Source organism: Phoenix dactylifera, chromosome 12, assembly GCF_051530095.1.
Source record: "Phoenix dactylifera cultivar Ajwa chromosome 12, Ajwa_hap1_PhDact_Kaust_v1.1, whole genome shotgun sequence".
In the NCBI taxonomy this organism is placed as follows: Eukaryota; Viridiplantae; Streptophyta; class Magnoliopsida; order Arecales; family Arecaceae; genus Phoenix; species Phoenix dactylifera.
Window position 1 is genome coordinate 1,406,573 of NC_143201.1, and position 15,501 is coordinate 1,422,073.

At 36.4% G+C, this 15,501-nt stretch overlaps 1 protein-coding gene across 1 annotated transcript; it reads right to left on the reverse strand.

Moving 5' to 3' along the window:
• Window positions 1-582: 582 nt before the first annotated feature.
• On the reverse strand, window positions 583-15,413 carry LOC103713145 (uncharacterized). Its single transcript, XM_088708402.2, has 7 exons — window positions 15,249-15,413; window positions 10,107-11,346; window positions 9,015-9,075; window positions 8,800-8,915; window positions 5,581-5,671; window positions 4,145-4,192; window positions 583-982 (listed from the first exon to the last, which is right to left on the reverse strand). The coding sequence occupies exons 2-7, from the start codon at window positions 11,339-11,341 to the stop codon at window positions 911-913; spliced, it is 1,623 nt and encodes a 540-aa protein (XP_088564528.2). The 5' UTR covers window positions 11,342-11,346; window positions 15,249-15,413; the 3' UTR covers window positions 583-910.
• Window positions 15,414-15,501: the final 88 nt, after the last annotated feature.

The window sequence follows — 15,501 nt, forward strand, 5'->3', positions numbered from 1 at the left end:
AGAAAACACATATTAACAGAATAGCATTCTTTTATTCTCAATACCTAGTTGTTTCACTTCAGACAACATTTAAGAGCTGAGTTCATCTATCCCTTTTCTTCAATAACCTGTGCATGTATGTATCTAGTTAATCGGTATGATGAAATCAAGAATACACCACACTTCACACCTTCACAGATTTAAGAAGAATATATTATCTTAACTTCATGACTTTCAGAAGGAAACATAACTCAAGTCCCAAATAAATTATAACTTCAGCACAAGTTTAATCAAATATTCTGTCAACAGATGGAGAAATATATTCATGGTAATGCTGTTGATACCACAAATTGTGAAGCACATAGAAATGGTAGTCATATTTTAAACATTTTTTTTTTTTGGGTACAAAAACAATTTTTTTTCTGGGAAGGATGATCCACCCATCAATTGAACAGTCCCTGCACTTGGTTTACTTTTTGGGCCATAAGAAAGCTCTTGATCCTCAGTTCAAAACACAATAACTATGTGAGAGCCCATACTCACATAGTACTGGTGACAGGTCTATAGTAAAAGCTTGAGGGAAAAAGAAAAGGGGGCTCAGCATTATAACAAAATGCTCAGATATATAATTTTTAATCCAGTTGCCTCTCCACTATTACAGTCGACCTTGCCAGGCCATGGTGATTACAATATTTCTTGATGCCAATCCTCAAAACTGGTCATAAAAGTCAGCTAATCCAGGTGGTACAAACAGCCGATTGTTGTCTTTGTAATTGCCCATGTGAAAGTGCAGCCACTCGGATAAAATACAGAAAATAATGCTAGCACAATTGGAATAACTGCATAGCTTTCTAATAATACAACTGAATTGTGCAAAATGCGTAGTATAGCGCACACAATTAACTTTCATTGATTATCACCTTTCAAAAGGTTACAGCCTCTGCTCAGGACCATTAATTCTTGTTTGACCAGGTTTCTGCTTGTTGGCTAGACGCGGCCTCAGCTGCATGGCATTTAAATCAATAATTGTAAGTACTAATTTGCATGCTGGCCACACAACTTGCCAAAGTACTAAGAATAGAGCTAATTTATATATTATGAGTATTCATGAAAGAAGAGGGGATGCAGCCTCAGCTGCATCGCATTTAAATCAATAATAGTAAGTATTAACCTGTATGCTGACCACACAACTTACCCAAATTATTAAGAATTTATGAGTTAATTTGTAGGTTATGAAGTATTCAAGAAGCAAAAGGGATTAAATATATTGGGCCAACAAAAAAGGGTAAATAGGAGATGCAACAATGATGCAACCTCTAAATGACAATGTCTTGTGCATTGCATCTTTGATATGTTCATGCAGTTAGGAACCAAATATCAGCTCTTAGTGTGATTTTTCCCCTAATTATGCTCAACATTGTGGGAAAATTCGAAGCCTTAACATGATAAAAAAGCTATCGGGTACCCACATAACAAAAGTTTGAAGAATTTGCAAGATCAGCACACCACCTCTAAATTTGAACAGACCATATCATCATAGTAAAGTTCTATAATGAAGCCTCATACATCACTATATCATCAATTTAACTAACTTCATAAAAAAACAATGAATGGGTATCCATTTGTAAGTGGTAACAGTTATTAGACTAAGAAAAATGAGTACCCATGCAAGAGTTAGAATGGAGAGTTCCTGATAACTTTCCCAATGATGATATAGAAAGAAATCCTAGAAGACCCTACCAAAAGCATCTGCCGCTTTACTTGCTTGTTACAATATAGAGAGATATGAACCATGATCCAAGATACAGATTAATAATAATTTTACAAAAAGAAATAACACATGAATTTCCCGACATCACTTAAGTGAAAAACCAATGTAATTAAATTAAGTCCAATTGATTATCATGCCTCCAACAAGTCTTGCACCTCACATCGAATCACCTCCTATAAGAAGTTTGGACTTCCTACTTTCAGTTAATTACCAACATGCTTGCCCCCATCTGCAGCAGCAGCAGTACTAAGGACTAATTTCGCATTGCCTTTGGAGAGCTAAAAAGCACCTAAAAGCTCTTTTGGATAATTTTGAACTGTTTCGTAAAAATCTTGAAACAACTTTCTAGCTCCTCCAAAACCTGAAAAAGGTCGCCTAGAGAAAAGCTCTAATTTGAAACTTCTACACAAAAGCTCTCCTTAAGATGTGTCGTGAAGCTCCTTGTTGAACAGAAATTCACCCGAGAAACTGGGGTTCGAGTCCCAGCAACAGAATTTTGAAACAATAATTTAAAATACTTTTTATTGCCATAATCATGCAATTAAGGATTTTGACTTTAATCTTAGCTCCTACAATACTTCTGCCCATAATCAGGGTTCTAAGAATGACCTAAATCCAAATTCAATCACAGCAAAACTCAACAAACTAGCCCTTCGACAAATAAATCTTTTCATGCTAACAGCTTATTTGGTCATTATGCCATATATTAATGTGGTCACTCACTCATGTTTTTAACTTTCGGACAGCTGGTGATCTTTCTCTGTGTTGTCCAGCCAAACCTTACGTTTCAGCATGTTCCTTCATATCAAAGCTGCTCCCAAATGGAGAAAGCATGTGTCTTAAAGTTGTTTAACCATCAATGACCACTACAGAACTAAAAAGAATATGGTTCCACAGGATACCCATATCTACTTCAGTTGCTAAGTCTTCACCGTAACAGTCAAAAATTCCAAGTCAAGAAGCATGAAATGTCATAGTTTACACAAGACTCAAAACTATCTTGAACAAAAGTGAAAATGGAAAGTATCGTGATCAGAAATAAGTCCTTCCCAGGAAATACATGAGGTAATTTACAGGGAATCTCTACCGACATCTAGTCTGCTACTTGAAATATTGAACCAAAACAAGCCGCAATAAGCAGAATTGGGAAATGCCCCGAGGACATGATACTTTTACAGGCAATCTCTATTGACAACTAGTCTGGAAATTAATGCAAAATAAGCTTGCTATAGTCAGAATGTGGAAATGTCTCATGGACACGACTCCTACTAGAAAATGGAGGCATTAAAGGAATGCTAAGAAGCAGATTGTTACAAAAGTATTCTTCTCTTCCACAAATACTGATACATCTACCTTTCCTTTCATCTCAAACCCTGAAACAATTCTATGCTTGTATGCAAGGTTATTTGACTACAAGAAGAGGTATATACCATGCTCTGCAACCTATGAAAGAACAAGGAAAATAAATACCAAAGATATGATAAAATCATTTCCTAATATCTGCATATATGCCAAATATGTTTTTAGGGAAACCATCATTCAGAAATTTAAGACCACTGGAGCATCTCCAGGTACATGGCTCTTTGCTAGATGATAATCTTTCATGAGAGTCTTGGAAATATTTGAATTCCAAAATTGTGCCATTGAGATTGTCACCCTTATATGAGAAGAGAAAATGCCCATATGTTCAATGTGTCACAACAACTTGATCCTTGAATAACAAGTACCACTTGCTAACTTACTGTCGTCAAGCGTGCCTTCCAACTACTACACAGAACTTTCCAAATATACAAAAGGTTTCACTTTTGGATGTGGAGCCCATAAATGAGTACATCAAGATCTAAAGGTGTATGATTGAAGAACAAAAGTGTAAAGCACCTGTGGTCCAATGGTTACCATACATTTCTCAAATACCATCTATCTCCACATTTTTAAATCCATCAGTCAAAAAATGTTTTGGGCAACAAAAGGTCATTAAGCTTCAGACATCTAAGATGTATATTCAAGCATTAAAAGGAAATGACTAATTTCTATCAGTGAAATGTAAAGCCAATTAATTAAATGCCACTAGCATGGATTGAAGTGCAGCACTAAAACAGTCCACACCGGCTGTATCGTACCATACTAATAAGGTACTAGTATAGGTATATCCTTGGTACCTTACCATACTGACACATGGTATTACATCTCAATCTTGCTGTACTGGCACCAACAGGCATACCATGTCACAGTATGGACTATGGATTGTAGTAGTAAGGTATTGGTACCAAGTCTTAAAAAATCGCACTGGACAACTTGGGCGAGCAGAGAAACCCAAAGAACAAACTGTATTAAAATTTACATTATATATGGGGAGTATTTCAGAGCATGACAGGAGAGGGCTAGTTGACGTACCATCTCTATATACTTTAGATGCTTGAGAATGGTCTCTGTTTCCAGCTCCTAAAATAGCATAAAACCCAGCATCAAGAAAAGCATGCAAAGAAGAAAGCAAAAAAATCAAGGAGTAAAAAGAGTGAAGTGAAACTTAAACAGCTAGTGGGAATACAAAAGTCAATAGTGCATCTCAATTTTAAATGGCAAGCATTGAGGCTATCCTTGCACAACCTTAACCATCCAGCCTTTTCCCAACTACTTGGGGTTGGTTATCCTTACATATACTACAAAACTAAATTGAAAAACCCATAAATACTCTTTTGAATGCTTGTGAGTGTGCACGCTTCTTGACACTCATGCATTGCGCCAAAGATCTTTTCTTTAGACTAATAACTGTGGGTGTTAAAAAGGGAACACACTCCAAGATAAACCATGAAGCTGTACCATTCAGCCAAAACAGAAATATTTACAAAATTAACCATGATGCTGCCTATTATCAGAAATTATCAGGTAGTACATTGATCAGTTCCTTTGTTTGCTGCAAATTTTTGGAGTTCAAATACCTATTAAAATTGTGTCTAACCACCACAAGTGTAAAAACATGAAATCAAGAAGCCGGTGCATGTCAGGTTTTAACAACAAAAATCATGATCTAAACACTCAAATTTATCTTTAACCTAACAAAGATAATAATCTAATTTGGTCTATGAAATGTTCTATCTATTACTGTCAAAAATAATGAAATCAACAAACATACAAGTATATTTTGCAAGAAACAGCATGTAGGATGCGACTGGACGAGTGACTTGGGGAACGAACTGTGATGCAATAGCAGAAAATCAGATTACCTGGCCATCTCAGTAATGGTAGCAACGTACAGAAAAACCAGGAAAAATTCCAGAGGTTAACTAAAAACCAGGAAATGTTCCAGAGGTTAACTATCACATAGTCACACAGTGGTTTTATGAAAAATCACATTAGAAATCAGAGCATAAACTGAAGATAAATGCAATATTATAACCTCAATTACAACCTAATAAAGATAAAAAGCTAATTTGGTCTATGCATTGTTCTATCTATTACTGTCGAAAATAATGAAATCAACAAACATACAAGTGTATTTTGCAAGAAACAACATGTAGGATGTGATTGGATGAGTGAACCAGGGAATGAACTGTGATGCAACAGCAGAAAATCAGATTACCTGGCCATCACAGTAATTGTAGCAACATACAAGAAAACCAGGAAACATCCAGAGGTTAACTAAAAACCAGGAAATGTTCCAGAGGTTAACTATCACATAGTCAGTGGTTTTATGAAAAATCACATTAGAAATCAGAGCATAAACTGAAGACATATATACAATATTACTACCTCCATCACAACCAAATAGACTACTTTCATCTAAAAGTTTGTATATTGAGAGTGAGATGAAGAACTAATGCAATTCTGACCTGAGGAACAGCACAGTCGGCATGGATTGGATCCCAAAGTACAGCACAAGAACAATCCCAATCATCAGTTTGAACTACAAAAAGAGGTGCCCTGAAATGGAAGCAGAGAGCATCATGTTACATAGTTTGCATTTCTAACTGACTGTTACTCGCACAATTTCTATTATTTAAAGGACAAGAACTCATTCTGGTAGCTGCTTGTTGCATCAGTCCGCCTCTTACAAGCTGCAAATTACATATCTAGGCTGTTAATGAACGACAAATTACAATTCTAGTTTGCAACTGTATGTTACTGCTAGCCGAGTACTGCCAGTTCATTTGCCTGGCATGTGCTCCAGCCTGGTTCTGCTCATGAAAGCTGGGATACGACTAATACTTTCTGTAGCTCAATAAAGTAGCCACATGGGATTAAATACTGATCCTATTAGTACTAAAAATTCTAATAATGCTTCTACTAACAATTTATTATGCTATTTTTTAGACTTCCTTTATTAAAGACTGGGCAGCTACTGGTGGCAAGAATTTCTGTCATTTAGGAGTACTGATTGGGGTTAGGCTCGTGGCTGCTTATTGTGATTATTTATATTTGTCTTATTCCTTTTCTTCTTTTCACACATGTTTCCCAATCAATATAGATATTTTTTTAACTATTAGAGAAAGAATAGTTGTCTCATTAAGCATGCCATTGAGAGAATTGGGTTCTGGAAATTTGGAAAGCACACAGAAATAACTACAGAAAGTATAAACGCCTAATCAAGTGTGATACAACTGCAACAAATGAAAAGGCATTTTCTGCACTATATCAAGAACTTCTAAACGTCACTCAAATGCAAAAGCAGCAATGATACTGGAGAGGCACATTAGATAAAATGTAATCATCCTTATCCATAAACTAATAACACCCTATGCAAGAAGGAATGCGTCAAGAAAACAAGAGTGTAGGGGTGTCCAAGATCTAGATAAGGATTAAGGAGTGTCAAGAAGATGATAATAAGTATATATAAGTTAAAAAGTGTGTGTGTTTTTAAACCAAGGATGATGAAATTACAATAGTTTTGTGCAGAAAACTGAGCTTGGGAAACCTTCCAAACAAATACTAAAAGTCTGATGAGCTCCGATGGAATAGTTGGAGTATTAAATCTCACTCATGCCAATAATATCAAATATAACATTTAAATCCCGAAAGAGTATAAAATATCCTAAATAAATGTAAAATCTCAAGTATGAAATTTGAGAATCCAAAATCTTTGAGAATTAATAGTCCTTGTTGATGCTTATGTACAGTATATGGATGCACTAGCGAGACATAAATTACTTAATTTAAGATTTGTCGTTACATGAAGTAACCCTTTCACATAAATTTTTCTCTAGCAAACCTTCTGAAGGCATTTGACAAATAGACTCTTCCAAATTTCTACCAAAAAAAAAGTAATAGAACATTTAGAGTTCTACTCCATAAGCAACCTCCACTTGACAATTTGAACTTTTAATTGTCACTTGCTATCATAGTTGTAACAAGAAGCAACTGGCTTCGTTGTAAAAGATAAATGACTCGTCTTTTGGCTGCATAAGAAAGGCCTTGAGTGAAGCTTATATGGAATCATCAAAAACATACATAAGTGAGAGATGTCAAACCAAAAAGGCTATAGCTTTACTCCAAAAAGAAAAAAAAAGACAGACATATGGTGGGCACCTTTGGAAGAATTTGAAATTTTGAACTACATGAAATACACTGACGTTGTTGCATATTGGTCAGCATCTTGGACGATAAAAAGGATTCATGCACATAATGTCACAAAAATGAGAATGTTGATGGGAGACATGAGGTAACAAGAAACTCAGGAGTTTCCAGAATAAAGAATAACTTGCTGGAGAATCATATGACATTGTATTAATGCATGCAGCAAAAACCAAATAAAGCCTTAGTAAAAGGGCTTAACTTTAGATGAAGACAAGAACTGCAGAAAGACTTGAATCAGACATGATGGAAGTTGTCCAAGAATTTAGATACAAAACTTAGCTAAATAAAGATTTAAAAGAACATTGGAAAGGGACCCTCCCTAACAATTGGTATTTGGTTTATAGACATTTTATACATTACAGATAGAATAGACTTTCATTTTGACTCCTCCATTATTGATTTAAGGGAGATTTACTCTCCCTCTCCCTCTCCCCCATTCCCCCCCATCTCTCTCCCTCTTTCTCGCTCTGTCTCCCTCTCCTTCCCTCTCTCTCTCTCTCTTATATCTCCAGAACTTTGGTGATATTTATGGGTCAAGGAAAAGAACACTTACGAGCCCAGGTGGTAAGATTAGAGGGTTGACACTAACATCCAGTTATAAAAAGCAGGTAAAACTATAAAATGAATTAAAGTTCAGTATCCAATATCCATGAACACTAGAGGATCCCCTATCTTATGCAACAGTTCACAATCTAAACATGGAAAAGCCTGGAATGGCATTAAAGGTAGTCCTAAATAAAATGCTTGGTGAATGAGGATTCACAAAGCCAACCCCAAATAGTTGCGACAAGGTTTGATGGTTATGTTTATAGACAAAATCATGATACAAAAACCTGAATAAACCTACCCAGCAAAGGATGATCACATATACCTCCAGCCAGTAAGATTTAATATGATATGTTTCCCCTTAAAGAAACTGAATAAAGAAACAAAAAAGAATAAAAGAAAGATGAACAAAAGAGTTAAGTAAAAGAATACCATACGATATTTTAAAATGAAAAAGGAAAACAAAGCAAGGAAGTAAAGGGAATTGACTTGTGTCTGTACAGATACCCATACTTTGATTTGTAAGCCACGGTAACCGCTACGTACGGTCAACTGACATGAAAGCCACTTTAAACAGGACTGTGGTTGTAATCTAAAAGCAGGTCCAAAACTGAAACCCAAAAAAATCAGCTAAATAACACTTGTGTGCATTGAGCAACATAATCAAACAAGATCTAGTTAACAAATCTTTCGAAAATCTTCTACATATGTTTACAATTCATGCCAAAACCTCTATGTTTATGAGCTAATTTCAATTTGCTGCTGCTAATACAATCATACTACTGCCACCATCATGACTGCTAAAGATTCGTACATCATGATCTGATCAGCAACTATCCCTTAACTTATAAAAGAAAAACCGTTGCTCTTCAACGAAAATGACAAACAATATCTATAGATGCATCCACACATGAATTTGCCAAGAAGCTTACCTACGCCACTTGCCGCATATAGTCCCATCATCATTCTCGCTTGTATAAATTACCTCCCTACACTGGACCCAATTACCGATAGAAGTGGATTTGGATGGCTTGTAAAAGTTCCAACCCTAAGAAAACAGGCAAAATGCTCAGACAAAATAGACATTACATAGCAATGGAAACAATATACTAAGATAATTGATCAAGACAAATTTCTTAGGTCTTACATCCAGACTAAAATATTCAGCAGGATCCACTTCCAAGGGTTCCCAGTAAGAATCGCAATCACTAGAATCACGGATAAAACAATAAGAAATTAGAAATAACATGAAGCATGGACAAGAAACAAGGAATGAAGAGGTAATGTGGTGTTCTAACTAGAAACATGTGCAAATACCCTTGTGGGAGAAGAGGTATACACACACATATATACAAGAAGTTTGTAGCAGGAAGAAGGGTGCAAAAATGATAAAACTCATAATGCATTATCAGTTGCTTTAGAAAATTACATTACTGTATCAAATAGCAAGATTAAGTTGTTTCTATCATGAAGCTAACTAGCATCTTAGTTGACCATTTAGATCTCCAGTGACAATACTACTGACCCAACCTCCAGAATGCATATGCCATGCCAGCCAGCGGCCCGCACATCCCTGACAAGCGCTTGAACCCTTGGATCAAACTATCTTAATTTTCTACATAATTTAAAGAGATTTAGAGAATGGCTGCACATGACTACTTGAAAGAACTTGATTCTTATGCAATAAACAAGTCATAAGATGTTACATTATGACTACTGCTTAATGTCAACTTTGCCAGATATGCCTGTACTAAATGGAGCCATATGCCATCATCATGCCTTCTGTAAGAGTTTTGAAGGAAGAGGTTCAACATCATACAACCACCTGGTGTGGGAAGTTTGAGTTGTGCATGACTTTAGGTTGCTCAGGTAAGTGATACATATTGGTACCAATGGTATATACCAAAACTGACTGGTACAGATAGTTTCAGCATCCCGGCACCCATACCAATGCCAATTTTGTGTCAAAACTGTATGATACGAATAGTACATACTGACTTGCTGACTTTTGAATCCTTACTTAAAACTACATCATTATTGTGATTTGATAATACTAATTTGGCTCAAGATATAAGGTGGGTAATGGGAAGTGCTATAGAATCTTAAGAGATCATTATTGTGGTTTCAACTTCAACAGAAGGGAACAAATGTCACTTAAAGTTAATCTATTAACATGCACACAGCTACTAAACTTCCAAGAATTACAAGAATGAATATGAGAGGCATTGGTAGGACGTACCCAAAAATTGGACCAGACCACTCAGGAACTTCTGCTTGAAAATCTTTACCAATTCGAACCCCAGATGTATATGGCTCACTGTCACTCAACATGAAAGATATTGGATTTAGATCCCCATGAGACATTGTTTTCCTATGCCCAGACATTTCGCCCATGATTTTAATTGTTTTTCCAGATTTGTGATCTAGAACAGACTTTGGTCTCTTTTTGAAACAAGGCTGACAATACCATTCATCAACTGGTAGTTTTCGTACTCTAGGATTGCAACAAGACACATGAAATGCTTCTTCACAATTGTCACAAATTAGCATCTTCAATGGATTTTCCAAATGACCGCATATTTTGCATGGTTGAGAAGGCATGGCATCATCGTTGCCTAGGACTTCTAAAGAAGCACATGCACTGGTATCCCGTACTCCCCCAAGCAATCCATGATGTTTAAGCACAGAGATGCATAACTCTTTTGCTGAAGTAAACTCCCAGAATAGTTCTGCACCAACATTATCTGATGAAGAGCACTCACTAGGGTCCTCCATCTCAGTTTTTATGAGATCTGAACCATGTCCAATGATAGATTTTGATGATGAATATCGGTCAATTGTACCAGCATTGTGCTCTGGAGAAGATTTCTGAAGACAGCTGATAGATGATTCTACAGGCACTTTGTCATCTTGAATAGAACTTCTCTTACCGGGCACAGTATTTGGAGATGGATCCTGTAGATTGCTTTGTTCACAAATTGATAAATTTCCATCATCATGAGTATCTCCGGAACTTACAAGTATAGTCGTATTTCTATCAAGGCCATCTTTCTGGACTCTCAAGGGATGGTCTTCAGAAGTTATGCTAGAATGATAGCTGGCACTTTCTTTAGTACTTTCTGTTGCATTTTCTTCAGATAGAAGAGCAACAGTGTTCCTCTGCAGCTTCCTTCGTTTGTAGACGAGACTGTCCCGCTTGGGCACAGAACTGGCACACATTTTGTTCGCACTTGATATATCAGAACAGGTTGAGAATTCTATAAACCGCAAACTAGATAATTTGCTTTCTTCCTCTCCAACAGTTATAGCTTTTCTGCAGCTATCCAACGGGCATTCATCACAAATTGGAGGCCTCTGCCAAGTTTCACCATAGTGTGACCGATCATATAAGTCCATGTTCTGCTGTTCTTCATATTCAGATGCAAAAGATAGTGGTGTACTGATAGAATTAGGAAGGGAGCTCTGGATCAGCATTTCACCTGTTCAAATCATGAGTGTATCCTGGATGGATTAAAATTCCCTAATACATATTTTAGGATATGCGATATAAGAATCATTCCAGGAAGTCACTTGTGAGCCTAAGTATCCTGAAACATATAATAAGGATCAGATAAGGAATATTGTGACAACAAAAACCTAGAGGTAGAATCTGGATAGTAACTTTCATTCTCATTGCTAACAAAGATAAGTATGGACGTATGCATGTAATCAGATGTCAATATACCAGTAATGTAACTGACCAGTCTTACGGCAACTAAATAAGATTGACTTTGCAATCATGTTTTGTCCTTCATTAGACTTTAAAGTATCAGCTATATTAACCCAAAATAGAAAATCATAAATTGCATCAACTATATTCAAGAAGACCGTGAAGAGAATATGCATGATTAGCATAAGATCTATGCTTTAAGTTAATAAGACAGCACAATCAATGGAGATCACAAGAAGAGCACCATCTTAATGGAGGGAAGCTCGCAAGCTAGAGAATTACCATCCTCCTAATTCTCACAAGCAAAATAAAGAAGCTAAACCTGCCTTATTCTCACAAGAACAATGCGTACAATATTTATATTAAAATAAAGAGAGAAGTTTCTTTTGCACAGCCCTTGGCCCTTTTTTATAAGCTTTAATTCCCAACAGAATAAGGCAAAGAGCCTCACACTCCTATTCTGACACAAAGAACTATTGATAAAGAAAAGTTCTGTTTCATAAAGCATAAAAGTCTTCTAACAGCATTCCTGTAACCTACTTGGCGACTGACTTTGACACACAGTATGCCGCCAACACTTATTAAAAGTAATTTAAAAAGCTATTGAAACTAAAGTTTCCTAGTTACCAGATGATATTTTATAGTTTCTCAGCTTTCTACTATACTGTTTCTACCATGACTTTGTTCCGAGTCCTCCAATTTGGTTTCTTCAACAATCCCACAGAAGCTCAAAATTGTCCACGACCTGTTCTACATCAGTTGATATCATTATGATGATAACTAAGCAAAATCTTACAAAGAAAGAATGCTATCCCATGTCACTATCGAAGCCTTCATGAATTCTATAGATCATATATCAGAATTCCTACCACCATCCAAGAAAAAATAGCATGAACAAATGGGTGTTCCATTAGAATATACTAGTTGATACTAGAATCCCTAATTGAAAATAGAGCAGTCTGCTTTCGGAGTGTCTTATACTTTAACAGAATCAAGTTCAACAACCAAAAATTCAACTCAACTTAACTAACCCTTGATCCCAAACTAGTTGGAGCCAGCTCAAGTTCAACAACCACAAGTTAAAGCCCAGAACTTTAAATTCTGAAGAATATTGTCTAGATCATGCCAAAGAACTATCTAACTTGGTCCTTTGTCAAAAAGGTTGCTTGATTAGCAAGATAAGCAGAAAAAAAAGGAACATCTGTTGTTTTGGCTTTATAAGCACCTAAAAACTTGAGCAAACCAATCTCATGTTGCAGTAAATGAGAAGGCAAACAAAGAAGGAAAAACTAGAGGGTTGACAGTAGATCAGAAACTGGCTTCTCATAAATTTTCTAGCTCAACCCTACTGTAGTTTCTATCTCCATGTAGTTTCTTGACATCCATCAACAAAACGCTTCAAAGAAAGATGAACAGAATCTCAAGCCTTTTTGATCTCTTCAACATACATGAACGAGTGAGTGAATTTCACATACACAAGTTACTTACATTTCCTACTCTTCTTGATCGCAAAACACACTGTACACAATTAAGAATTATCATACTAGGTTGTGAACAACAAATCTTCTTCACCACCATATAAATAATATGATTATCAAGTTCCAAACCACTGAATGTGTTTCTTTAAAGCAAGTTGTCATGATGGATATTGTTACAGAAGCAGGCATGCAAATTTCATTTTTCTTTATTAACTCCATTCGATAAGTTTGATTTAAAGAGGGGAAATAATTTAGTTGAACAATTTTTTTACAATAATTCTAGGCTTCATATTGCTAGCTTAATATAAGAATAGAAGGAGTACAATGGACCCTGTCACCGCCACTCAACCAAGATCAAACATATTAAATTTAACCCAGGTCAGTGGAAATATTGTCATTCCGCTTACCCAGCCTATCTCAAAGATCAGAATTCGACCTGGATTAAGCTTAGCTAGTTTCCACCTCCTTCAATCAACTGGTTAATTGTTGCAACTCTAGAAAATAGTGTTGGTCAAATTCATCTCACCTAAGCCAATTGGCTCATGTAACCACTCCTAGATAAAAACAACAACCACCAAACAAAAAGAGAAATTATGACAGAAATAGCAATTCCAGGCAGGGATCATCGCCACTTACCTAAGTATAACTATTCTTGCACCAAAATAGGCCCGTAGGTTTCAAGTCACCATGGCCTATATGTGCAGGCATGATGTTATCCTCAAGAAAATGAAGATCTGAAGGTTCCATTTATTTGATAGTGAAGAGAAGCCCAAGATCTTAGCCATCTTTGTAAGTGACTTATATCTAGATGAAACGAGATCTTGGTTTATCTCAGCCAAGACGGAAGGCTGGAAAAACATGGAAAGAACTATGTAGGAACCAAGATATCAAAATATCGGCCAATATACTAAATCTTATATTAACTATCATTTTAAGGCATTTTTTAATTTAATAATTAGATAAAACTAGTGAAGATCGAAATCATAGCATTATAGAATTCGAATTCATGTCTCAAAGACATTGCAGTTTATATTGGCCAAGACAATGAAGATTGAGATTTTATATATATTAATGAGTGCCCAATATGAATACAAACCAGTATCTTGGCCAAGACATTAGATGAGATGTAAATGTTGTCAATATTCTTTCCCTTTCTTTCCTCATGTACTTTAGTGCATAGAGTAGTTTTCAAGGCTTAAATCAATGCTCAATCCACTCATGTTTTCTAGGCTCAATGCAGCCTGGATAAGTTAGCCCCCCATCCAAAAAGAAAGAAAGCAAGAAAAGTTGTGGTTTCAATATCAAATCATGAGGGCTACCAAATGTTTTGTGTGTGTGTGTGTGTGTGTTGGGGGGGGGGGGGGGGGAGGATCAAACATAACCCTAGCATCCATCCAAGATTTGCCAGAAAACAAGGACTTTTGAGGAAAAAAAAATGTGGCAGAGGAAGCAGGGGTATAAAGTATCTGATCCAACCCCAATACTGGCTTCCATCCAAGATTTCCCCAACAAATTACTTTTTTCTCAAACATCCGATCCAACCCTAACCTAGATTCCATCCAAGAATAAGATACCCAAACCCTAACCCCAGCCAAACTTTCCAAAGAAACATCTTCTACAACTTGGCTTGGTAATATTTGTTGCTTGAGCAGGAGAATGTTATGAAAGAAAAGGACTTGGTCTTTGAGAAAGGGGAAAAATAGCAAGAAAAGTACAGATCAATGGACACGCACATAGGGCGATAGCAGATGATGCAGATGAATTCCCCTAATGCTGTGAGACCAACCAAACCCTTCAAGTGATTACTTATCCGGACAATTTCACAATAGAGGTCAATCAGGCCATTACAATCCTGCCAACGGGTTCTCATTAACCAAAAAACTCGAAACCCTAATCCAAAACGTCCCACACTAAAAAAACCTCATATCTACCAAAGCGGAACATAAAAAAAACAGATAGATATGCAATAAACAAAGTAGATAGCTTCCAAGAACGCCTAAAACCATCACAAAAGCATGTCAAACCACATGAGAAGCAGCATCACGTTTCAAGATCAAAAAGAAATGGGCAAACATTGATTAGTTTTTCTTAAATCAAAAAAGAAAAGAAAACAATCTAGGCAGGAATAATCAAACAAAAGCATAAAAATCGGCAGATATACAGAAGAGAAATTCGAGGATTGAATTTACCCAACTTCCCAAAGGACAGTCCCCTTTGAGGCTTTTCTCGGGGTAGAACGAGGAAAAGGGTCCGTTCCCCCAATTCTCCTCAAAGCCAACCCAAAGTGGGTTTTTTTGAATGGGTTTATACCCTTGGGATTTAAGGGTGGGTGGTTTGTCCTCAAACTGACTGAAGTCGCTTCCCAAAAGTGTCCACCGTTAGATAGATTTATTGTCCTGAATAACTTGTCCGCAGGAACAATGTACTTAAACTGTATCTCCCAAGAA